At 31.5% G+C, this 12,085-nt stretch overlaps 2 protein-coding genes and 1 non-coding gene across 3 annotated transcripts in view; 1 reads left to right on the forward strand and 2 right to left on the reverse strand.

Annotated features, from left to right (window-relative positions):
• The window catches only part of LOC140050947 (transient receptor potential cation channel subfamily M member 3-like), a 29,804-nt gene extending 27,630 nt beyond the window's left edge, over window positions 1–2,174 (reverse strand). Inside the window, exons 1-3 of the mRNA XM_072095960.1 lie at window positions 2,006–2,174; window positions 771–850; window positions 191–344 (exon numbers count right to left, since the gene is read on the reverse strand). Coding sequence (XP_071952061.1) covers window positions 191–344; window positions 771–850; window positions 2,006–2,008 — 237 coding nt within the window. The 5' untranslated portion in view covers window positions 2,009–2,174. The remainder of the gene's footprint in view (window positions 1–190; window positions 345–770; window positions 851–2,005) is intronic.
• Window positions 2,175–3,335: 1,161 nt separating this feature from the next.
• Window positions 3,336–5,203, reverse strand: LOC140051691 (neuromedin-U receptor 2-like). Its single transcript, XM_072096984.1, has one exon. The coding sequence runs from the start codon at window positions 4,993–4,995 to the stop codon at window positions 3,844–3,846; it is 1,152 nt and encodes a 383-aa protein (XP_071953085.1). The 5' UTR covers window positions 4,996–5,203; the 3' UTR covers window positions 3,336–3,843.
• A 3,234-nt stretch (window positions 5,204–8,437) lies between these two features.
• Trnan-guu (transfer RNA asparagine (anticodon GUU)) lies at window positions 8,438–8,511 on the forward strand. Its single transcript has one exon. It is a non-coding gene; the product is annotated as a tRNA-Asn (tRNA).
• Window positions 8,512–12,085: the final 3,574 nt, after the last annotated feature.

The following is a 12,085-nucleotide window of genomic DNA, read 5'->3' on the forward strand; positions in this document are numbered from 1 at the left end:
AACAAGGGAAGTCCTGTGACTAATGGTTTCTTTGAATAAGGGTGTCCCCTGAATAAGGGTGTCCCCTGAATAAGGGTGTCCTATGAATAAGGGATGTCATTTATTTACATTAAGGAGGAGTTCTACACATGTTCACAATCCCAAAACACATATTTTCATTTAAGTTAAAATCTAAGATTTATTGCCAAACCTGTGCTTTGTTGCCATGGCCACCTCCTTGAAACTCAATTCGGCCATATGCATCTGTTGGAAGTTGGATGGTGTTGGCTTTAGGTGACCACGGTTCCTTGGTTTTATGTTGTTTACTCATTCTGTGTAGAGCTTGTGATCGTCCACAACCACATCTGAGGAAAGAACCATATTTGGAAATGATTATTTATTTATTTATTTTAATATTATGACTTTAAAACAAAGTAATTGTGAACAAAAGAGAAATTCATCCTGTCCATGAAATGGAATAAAATAGTGGAAAGGGTCATGTTGCAAGATGAGAGGCGTAACTGATAATAATGATGATGTTGATGATATTGACAATGATGATGATGATTGATGAACTGTAAACAATCAAACTAAATAATTATTAATTTAATATGGTGGTGATTAGATGTTGATGATTTTAAATATTGCTATATAATTATAATATAACTTTTATTTCATGTTCTTCAATGTACTGTTATTTTCTATCATAAACTTGCTGAATTGTTTCAAGACTTTAGCAATTTGACTTGATTATTAATGAAATTTATAATTTTAAATATTTATATTAATACCTGTAAGAATCTCTACCACTTGGAGAAAACAGTTTGCATTCCTTCTTGAAAAAAGAAGTCTCGATCCAAGGACTTTGAGCCTAAAATGTAAACGAAAATTAATAGGATAATCATATACAGTACCTGTACCATCAACTGGCATTAAAAGATATATGCACTGTATTCATTGGTGGGTAGACCCTCATATGGAAGATGATAGCATATTGGCCTGTCAAGTCAATACATATTTTATCGTGGCACACTATTATTTGCACCCTATTCATGATTGCAATGTTGAGCTACAAGTCCTCCAGAAATACTCTATTCAGATAAAGTCCTTGGGTTATCCCTTGACATCTAATCTAATATACTGTAATCTATACGAAGGATCTAATTGGGAAATCGAAGGATTAGTAATTGGCATAGTGATATCAATTACTAATACAGTAGGTCATGTGATAACTCTACACTAAGATCACAGTGCAGTGAAATAATATTGTTTTTCAGTGAGAGTACAATGATACCAGAAAGTGGAAGGTACAGTAATTTATCCATGTGTTTGCAAATAAATTGATATAGGCCTAGGGTTTGATTTAAAAATGCATGGCAGCCCGTAACTAAAAAGCAAGACAAAATGAGTATATCACAATAAAAAAATTGTTATAAACTAAAAATGGTGAAATAAAAAACTAAATCCCACAATTTTAAAGAGCTCCGCAACAAATTCAAAAGGGTTGCATAATTATAATAATATATTAATAAAAGTCTATTATAGTCATAGCATAAAATATGAAGTATGTCTCGGTCTAGAGTAGTAGTAGCTAGTAGTACTAGTTGTAGGCCTAGGAAGGTGTCCTAAAGCCTATTTATTATTAATAATATTACTGTATACCTAGAGTAGAGAGAGGCTATTTATTTAGGCCTTCTTCACAACATTTCTTCCCATCATGTCATAATAAAAAATCGTATGTGAACTAACAACTCAAACCAAATTTTATATTCTGTAAAGGCATTGATTGATAATGTTGTTTTGACAGTAGGTACTGTATCAGAATACAGTTAATTACATTCAGTATTGATCTTTTCCACCTGTTGCTAGGCTCCAGTTATCTCACGTTTGGTACCATACCGGTGTCCCATGCCGGTCGAAAACAAACTTTTCTGCACCTCAAGCATGCGAACCTGCCTATCATTTGCATTGACCGTCGGCCTAGCATTTATGGTTCTAAACCGACTTATTCATCTAATCTACTTACCATAATGAATTGAATGAATGATATCTAAAAATCTGTAAATAACGAACTTCAGCATTTATTTCTTCACTGTCCTGTACAATAATTAACCATTATTTTGTTGTAATGATTCCATTTTCGATCGAAAACTGAAATCCGAGAAAGAAATCAGTAAAAATGAAAATCTCATAGTGCGCCCTCTCTAACTAACTTCTTACGTCTGTTTTTTTATAAACCACCATTTCATCATTGTTGCCTACTTATGATCAATCAAATAATTAATTCATTATTTTTCATTGATTGATGTTAGATATTTAGTCTATTTTCCTCGTGTTGCCTTAGGCCTATTCATCCATTTATCCATCCGCCCCGTCCCATCCATTCATCCATCTCCATCCATTACCTTTTGATCAATCATTTGTCAATAGTAAAGGCCCTATAATAATATGTAGGCCTATAGCGCCTAATATATGAACCTTGTATTTGTGTTTGCATTTTGTGCTCGTCTATCCTTGCCCAATGTGATGTATCATTAAATCATTAACTATATGTCTGATATAACACAATTATGGTGTAGGCCTAGCCCTAATACAAAATTATTATTACGAATATTCACGGAGTGTGTTTTTCCTTATATTAGTATTACTCTAGCAGAATACAAATCTAATCTTCCCATTACACAACATACAAATAAATGAAACAGAAAACAATAATATAACCACAGCCTGATGACACAATTTTCCATATGTTTATCTTCGTTTTATTTATAGATAACTTGTTGATATTGGAACTAATAAGCAAATTGATTTATTTGACCATACTAAGAAGTCAAGATACTTTAATGGTATTAATTCCGCGAGCATTTCAATAGGCCTGCGTTGATTGTACAACTGATGCCGCATGTCACCTCGGCCAAAGAACAACAACCCAGGCAGATAGATCTCTTGAAGTATCCTATTATTTAAGCTTAAAGTTTGATCACTACCATATTTGGACACATCATACTTTGTTTGTCAAACTAGTTTGATAGTGTAGACAGAGCTTAAGATGTGTTATTATCTCTCAATCTTTAAAATGTTTCCTTGTCCACCCTCTAATTCATCCATGTTCCAACTACTGTAATTTTATATTTTTGATTTAGGCCTACAGACATAGCGGATCTGTGAAATGAAAAAAAGGTCGCCGCTCTAACCGAGATTCAAACACAAACTTTCTGCTTGATATGCAGACATCCTACCAGTAGACCATACTGAGACTTTCACGATATAGTTCAAAATAATATAGATAACACAAAACTCACAGCGTAATGTTATACTGTAGTTTATTAATACTGATGATAATATCATATCATCTTCATAAATCATATTCAAATATATAAATGATAAATATTTTTTTTTTACGTTTATTTTTCATATACATATATTTATATTGTGCTTAATCTTCTATCTGTCGACCCATTTCGTAATATGAGATGTACAATCCGAAAAAGCGGAAACAATCCACAAGAACCTTAGCTTTTTCCCTTACCATCATTATTGCTGCTGTACATAATTGCTTGGTCCAATGTATATGGTCCAATATATGGATAGCAATAAATATTACACTATACAAATAGAGAGAATGCACAGTTATAATGGCCTGCTATAGACCAGTGGTTTTAAGAACTGTTTGTAATAATGGTATTTTTTTGCCAACAGAAATTGGTCCTCTGAACAAAAAAAAACATCTTAAATATACGCCATACCGTTTGCCATGTTTTAATGGATTTCTTACAGAATTATCAGGACTCCTTAATAAAAGGTTAAGGTGATTCGCATTATTTTGGCTCTGGGGAAAAAGGGAATCTCAATTTTTGTTTTTCTCTAAATAGATCTTAACTCACTAATTCTATTATCATGATTTACAGCCTTTTTGAAACACAGTGCTTCAACATATGCTGTTCTATAAACAACGCTAAAAGTGGTATACAACAAGGAATTAACAGCAGAGTTAAGGTACATAAAAGTTCGAGATAGATTCGTAAATATTGTGTTGTTTTCAAGCAGTATCTTACTAGCTGTTTCAGAGTTCCACACACCAACGATTCCCCCTAGAAAACACGTTAACATGTAAGGGGCTAGACACACAAAATACACTGCGCTGTTTATTAAAAGCATGTGTGTTATACGCTGTTTTCTTTGTCGACGCCTCGTGACGATGTCTGTGTGCTCTTTGCACACACTCTGTGTGTGTTTCTTAAGTACCCTGATTAACTTAAAGTAGAAATAAGAATTTAAAAAGAACGCAACAATAAAAGGAATTCCTTGGCTAATGTTATAATAAACTTGAAATCCAGCTGTAATATTCTGTTCCAAAATAGTTGTTGGATAATCCGTGTAATTTCCTCCGGGAGGCCATTCTATGCAAATATGACAATAACGAATGTTTGGAGGTAAAAATAAAATTGAGAAAAATAATCCCGTACCCCAGATGAAACATAGCAGTTTAACAAGGTGTCTCTGTTTAATACATCTAGTTTGTATATTTAGGCCTACTTTACGTGTAGGGCTTTCTCTTTGTAATGTTGGATGGCAAACCACATTGTATCTCTCGTAGGCCACTGTTGTTATTGCGATCAAGGAGGCTTGGAACGTCAATTCGATAAAGCTCTGGAGAATTGTATATGATTTTGCACTAAATGGGAAAACATCGTTAGCAAATGTTGACGAACTAAAACGAAGCGTTTTTTCACCAACAGCCAAAATTAGAAACAGTATATCAGAGATTGCCAAACTCGCAAGAAGAGCGTTCAATGTTGTTCGCATTCTGTGTACTCTATACAAAACAAATAAAAATATTCCATTGTTTAAAACTCCAAATACGAGAATGATGGGAAATATCTTTGTGATGAAGAGCTCATCAACGTCAGCATATGAATTAGTTGAAATGTAATCGTCTGCTTCCGAAACGTTCAAAGTTATATTAGAATTACACTCCATAACATTCGTCAAACTGTTGTTAATTCTGTAACTCATCTTACCATTGTTGTTCTAAATAGTCCACACATAACTTGGAATGGAGAAATGAAGCAGATTTCCATACGAAGAGGCGAACAGCTGAGTCTAAAAATGAGTCTGCAACCAGGGAGAATCGTTTCAATTGTAACTTGTGTTTCTCACCCCTGCTCTTATTCGTTTCTGATAGCCTGTTATGACGACAATATGCAATAAAGTCACGTGTTATTTACTTTCCCATAACCTTTCGTTCTATTGGTGTTTAAGAACATGTTTACAGTACTAATACTTCGATACGGATATAGCTGGTAGTGAATTATGATTACACGTTGTCTACATCTATTAGAGTTTTTACGTTGAATGACAAGTATTTATCATTTGAAAATCGTAATTTAATTTGGTCATTACATGCCACGGCTGGTATGGCTGTGACACAATACAACCATCTGAATAAAATATTATTCTAAAGACTATGAACGTCTGTTTGTTGAGGGTATTTTCTGGTTAAGTCTGATAATGATTTTATTGTCGGACATTATTGCGCACGGCACTTAAAACATGAAACACAGTAGTAATGTACATTCTGCCTCTTATTATGATACGACAAAATGCTTTTCCATCTTATAATAAAGCTTTTAATTCTAATTCTAGTTCCGTAGGCTACTATAGTATGTATCTACGATATAAACTCGTGTGTTTAGGTCAGCATTACTTTTTATTGTCGGTCTAATAGTTCATAACAAAACAAAAATAATAATCGTTATATACTTTATTTTGTTGTTTTCTTTTTTTATATTTTTAAACCCCATCTCCAATTATTCATATATATATATATATATATATTTTCTTTTTCTTTATTGTAATTCCATTTCCAATTATTCATGAGGATGATGATTATGATGATGAGTATATATTTGTTCACTTTCTTTCCTTCTTTCTCCTTAATTCATATCTCATTTCCCACCATTTATCAGTTTGATGTTTTGAACATCACTTTTCCCAGAAATACAAAATCTTAAAAACAAATGATGTATACAGGTAGTTATATTTCTTATACTTAATTTTAACAATTCAGAAAGTTACAATGTTTTTTTCACACAATCACCAAAACAATAGAAAATATTGTTGGGTTATATGTTGGGTTTCGGGTCAACGTTTTACACAAATTAATATTAGAAGAAAAAAAATTAAATTCGTCAAATTTGTTTGTATTAGGAGCTTTAACGGAATAAGTGTCCACTTTGAACGAACTGGTAATTAATAATTAACTAATATAAGTAAACAATATAGTTAATTTGTACACACCTGGCTCGAATAGCTAACATTGCCAGTAACCTAACAGTCAGCTTCAGTTCAAATATTTCACTAACAAAGTTCTTTCTTCTAACAGACGATAACATAATAGTTTGCATGATGGGAAATACGTGTATAACGCTTAAGGCAACATCACACGTTTTGATTCCATTGAGAACTACAAACAAACCGAACTGAGAAAATTATTTAATAAACTACGTTGTACTTTGTTTTGATTGTTCATTTTTGTGACTGTGAGACAAACCGGTAAAACTTTTATAGTATTTCAAAGATCGCAGTCATTGCCCTTTGCTATATGCTGTGACAATATTGACATTATAGAATAGATCAGGAATGGTGTACCTCACTCACTGATTCATTTATCGATCAGTTGGATTTGTATGGAACGCCATAGCATATTGTACGTGTAAAAATGCTGTATCTTCGTCGTGGTACTTTATGTGCCTGATAGAAATATTGCGTCTATAAACCGTATCGTTATCATATCATAGATTAATCAAATTATACTGTTATCATTTGTTAATTGGCAATTTAAGTGAATTAACTAAAGTTGATTAAGAATTAGCACCTACAGAAAGCACCCACATGCCTTCCATATTAGCACTTAACTCAAGTACTATACTTTACCAAAATCAACAGAAGATAAACTGAACTGATACAAATGAAAAGAAAAATAAACTAACGTAAATATTTAAAAGACAGTGGGCAGTATCAACAAAATTCTACATATATCAAATAGTAAGTGGAAAAATAAAAACATTTGGAAACATACAGCCTCTAATCGATACATGGATCGATCGATCAGTAATGATTACTTATATATAAGTAGGCCTACTCCGTGATTATAGCCTACCATACGGATTTGGGGTTGAAACATACACATTGGGATTGAAGTACATGAAGAAGGTAATTTTGTCTGCACATTAGATCAATCATGTTTTATAGTTACCGGTATAATATTCAAGATTGAATTAAAAAAAAACACCTTTTCTACTTATTAAATATATATTAGGCGGTCATGTCTTGATCTCCAGTACTAACAGATTTTATTTTTTCTGTTATTCATATTTTAGATTACTATTTTCTTCAATGCATTTTCTTTTTTATTTGTGTTTTTTTTTCTTTCGAGGCTCACCCAACTCAAAATGTTTCCCAACATCTTTTATGGTTTTTGCCTTCATTTTCTGAAACATTCTTTTTATTTATAATACTGTAGGCCTACCATACTGTTTCTTGTTATCCTATGTATTCAGATTTGTAAATAAATATTTATTGAATAGAATAGAATGAAAAAGATTAACATTCAGTCAAGATTCAAGTTTTGGTTCAATTCTATAGGCCTAATTGGAAGTTCGGGACTTAGTTACACAAATATACTGAAACCAATTAGGCTTACAGAATAAAGGTTAAAGTTATTTATAACATTCGGTACAACAGTGTTCAATATTAAGTGAGCGGTAATGTTTTATGTAGGTAAGCTATCTTGTAATATAAAAGGAGTAGGGCTATGTTCATGTATTAATCATGCATATATCGGGAAAACAGAATGGTAATGACAGTAATCATGTTCAACAGTGCAGATTTCAATCTGTGTTAACGTTTATTTTAAACCATTTATCTCTTCATTCCTCTGAATTTTCTTTATTTACAAAGTTATTGTTTACGATTTCCTACGTGACGTAAACGTCTAGTTACAGCTGTAAATTATGTCTGTGTTTAATTACATGGGATGGTGATCATTGTAATGAACAACTTCTCGAAACTCCATCATTGCTTTTAATTTTTTGCCGGTTGTCATAACACAAATCGTACGTATGTAAGTGTAGTTGAATGCGGTCAAGTGTATAAGTGTACACACTTTATACGGCTGCACACGTTACTGTCTAGTTTATATTAAAATTACATTATACTTACTTAGTACTTAGTTTTTGTTATTTTGTGATTCTTAGCTAGAATATTTGACTACTTTAAGATAGAATCCGTCTTCATTGTTTTTGTCACGTTTGGTTACGATACCATCACATCTGGAAGAAAGTGGTACTTCGCTCATTCTCGCTTCATTGGTTGTCGCCACCCTCATTATACAGATCATTGGAGTTTTTTTTATTTATAACTCCTTTCAATATTTACGTTTCCAAGAAACAGACGTGTCTCTGTGGCGCAATCGGTTACCGCGTTCGGTTGTTAACCGAAAGGTTGGTGGTTCAAGCCCACCCAGGGACGTTGCTTTTGTTTAGTAAATTTTTTTTTTTTTTTTTTTTTTTTTTTTGTCTTGTGTGGGGTCTTCCCACTTTTATTATAATTCTCAGATTTATATGTATATATATTATATATAAAATAAAGGTACATTGTAGCAATTAATTATTTGTATGAATATTTCTATTTCTGTTGTATATTACTAAGATTGTTACAAGTTAACAAGTAGTTAAAAAGTAGGCATATTTACATAAAAAGATGATTAATTTCAATATAATAACCATGCTTTCATTTACAATTTTAAAAAGATGTTAATTAAAATATAAAGATAAAAGATGGTAATAAAAGTCTATGAACTGTCATTAAAAACGTACTTATAAAATCTTGTTCATGTTCTGGTAGAGAGGCTATAAACTCAGAGGAGGAATATAAAATATCCTCCCTTTTCACCAAGACAAAAAGGATGAGATGAAAAAAGAGGAATGCAAAAGTTTGAAAACTAGATAAGGATGATAGAGTGGAATGAAATATTTAAATGAAAACCGTAAGGTTAGAGTCCATACACCGTGCAAGTCCAAGATGCCATTTTGGCTCTGTGTGTATGTGAGACGCTTCATACCCGATGACATCTTATTATAATACTACTTCTACTTCTGTATACAATTTGTAATTGGGAAATAAACAAAACATATTGCATTTTAGAAAACATGAAAAAAAAAACACTTCATACAGACTATATTCATGCTATCAATTGTAACAGAGTTTCCTTTTTTGCACCCCATTTACGTTGTGCCTTAATGAAGTTACACATATGTTCATTTTCTATTAGATTTTTAACTTCAGCAGTGAAAAGAATCCAGATCTTTTTTTTATCATCTTTATCTTTTCTTCCACCATTGGATATTATGTGTACCTTGTATATACAGAATAAAAACATAGAAATCAATTCATTTACAATATTGTTTTTTGTTCCTGTAACAATTTTAAACCATGTAATATTATCTTCAGCTGGAAAGCAATTAGCCAGCACACCTTTAAATTTGTGCCATGTCCATTGAATGGCATTGCATTCAAACAGCATGTGCTGTTCACTTTCTATCTGATTTATACAATTGTCACATAAATTATTTTCTGCCAAATTCCATAATTTTAATCTTTTTTTACACGGTAATATTCGATGTAAGAGTTTAAAGTTGAATTGAGCAACTTTAACTATATGTTTCATCTTGTATACCTTATAATACCATACTTTATTCCAATCTATTTCTACGTTATTTAGCTCACATTCCCATTTTCTTTGTGAACCTGGTTCAGTGGAACGTTTGTTTATAAAATATTTATAGTAGATAGATCCTTTAATGTTCTTATGCAACAATGAGTCATTATTACCTACATCTTGATTATTTGTATTGTCTTTTCTAATAATTTCTTTCCACCCATTTGGTATGGCATTCATAAGCTGTAAATATTCGATTAAACCATTATGTTTTTTATACAAATTTGAGATTATTTCACCTGCGGTACATACTCTATCATTTATAAATATGTCACCAATTACTTTATAATCAGAATATAACCATGATTTGAAGTACAATGATTTATTGTTAGATAGTATAAACTTATTTTCCCATAGTTGTTGATTTTTTATTTCTATTAAAGTTGTTGGTTCTGAATACACAATATTATTAAATTTTACAACAGCATTAATCATGTTCTTGTAGAATGTAGGCATATCTCTCAAGTTAGCATGATCATGTACATTAAGTTTAGTACTTTTTATTGTATATTCAATTGGGTGAAGGAAATATTTTGGTATGCATTTCCATTTACCTGGATCTGGACTTAACAGTCGCTTGACCCAATTCAGTTTAAGTGATTCAACCACAGAGCTAATATCTGGCATGTTTAAACCACCTTCCTTAATATTTTTAATTAAGGTTATTCTCTTTATCTTTTCCCTTCTGGTTCCCCATAGGAACGTATATAATAGTTTTTCTATTTGTTTAACTATATCTTTGGGAACATCAATTATACTTGCGTTATATATAAACTTAGACAATGCAAGTATTTTAATAATAGTTATTTTACCAAAAAAGGTAAGATTCCTTCTTTTCCATAAATTTAATACGTTTTCTAGGTTGGTAATTTTTTTGTCCCAGTTTCTCTTTTCACATAAATGCTTATTGTAACCTATATGGATTCCTAAAAATTTAACAGGTTCACTAGTCCATGTAATATCTAATGGTTTTGAAACACTATTTTCGTTTACACCAATCCACATACCATTTGTCTTTTTTCTATTTAATGTTAACCCTGAAACACTACAAAAAGACTCAATCTCATTAAAGAAATATTTTAAACTACCTTCGTCATGTGAAAAAATTACGGTGTCATCCGCTAATTGAGCAATTTTAACGATATTATCATCATCGTCATTGCTATTAGGTAACGTAATTCCTATACATTTAGAATTATTTCTGATATTTACTGCCATTATTTCTGATACCAGAATAAATAGCAAAGCAGATAATGGGCAGCCTTGCCTCACACCACACTCCATTTTAAACTTTTCTGACAACCATCCGTTGTTTACTATGACACATTCTGTTTCTTTATACATAACCTTTATCCATTTGATAAATGAATTTCCAAAACCAAAGAGTTTTAAAACCTTAAACAGCAGTATTCTGTCTATTGAGTCGAAAGCTTTCGCATAATCAAGAAAAACAATAGCACCTGTCATACTTTTTGCTTTTGTGTAGTCTAGTATGTCGTTTACCAGTCTTACATTTTCTCCTCCAAACCTTTTCTTAATATAACCTTTTTGATCTTCATTTATAATGGAACCTATAACGTTGTGTAACCTATTAGCTAGAATGTGAGCCAATATTTTATAATCCACATTAAGTAGTGTTATTGGTCTCCAATTGTTTAGGTTTTCCCTCTGTCCATTTTTGTATAAAAGATTAATAATACCTCTTCTTTGTGTTGTTGATAACATGCCTTTAACAAAGCTATAATTCAATGAATCACACAATAAATATTTTACATTCTCCCAAAATGTACGATAAAATTCTACACTTAATCCATCAATACCAGGACTCTTATTTATTTTCATTTTAAAAATCGTTTTTGTGCATTCTTCGACTGTTACAAGACCTTCACATTTTATTACATCTTCCTCTAACAACGTTTTTAATTTTGTGTGCTTTAGATATTTGTTCATATCGTTTAGAGGTATTTCTTTATTAGAGTATATGTTTTTATAAAATAGAACTTCTTCTTTCAGAATTTCATCATTGTTAGATGTATATTTTCCATTACTTTTTAAAACAGATTTAATGTGTTTTCTTTTAGCATTATTCTTTTCTAACCCTAAGAAGAATTTATTATTTTTTTCTCCTTTTTCAAACCAATCAATTCTGGATCTGACAATTGCACCTTTTGCTTCAACTAAATATATGCTCTCTAAGTTATCCCTTTTTGTAATTAATTGTTTTTCGATTCTTTCATCGTATACTTGATTAAGCTTTTGTGTAAGCTCGTTGACTTCTTTTATTAAGCTTACTTTATCCAAATTTCTTTCCATTTTCTTTTTTTT

The sequence above is a fragment of the Antedon mediterranea genome, chromosome 6, assembly GCF_964355755.1.
Source record: "Antedon mediterranea chromosome 6, ecAntMedi1.1, whole genome shotgun sequence".
In the NCBI taxonomy this organism is placed as follows: Eukaryota; Metazoa; Echinodermata; class Crinoidea; order Comatulida; family Antedonidae; genus Antedon; species Antedon mediterranea.

Excerpts from the sequence above, each read along its gene's own strand:
- LOC140051691 (XM_072096984.1), bottom strand. The coding sequence starts at position 4,995 with ATGAGTTACAGAATTAACAACAGTTTGACGAATGTTATGGAGTGTAAT.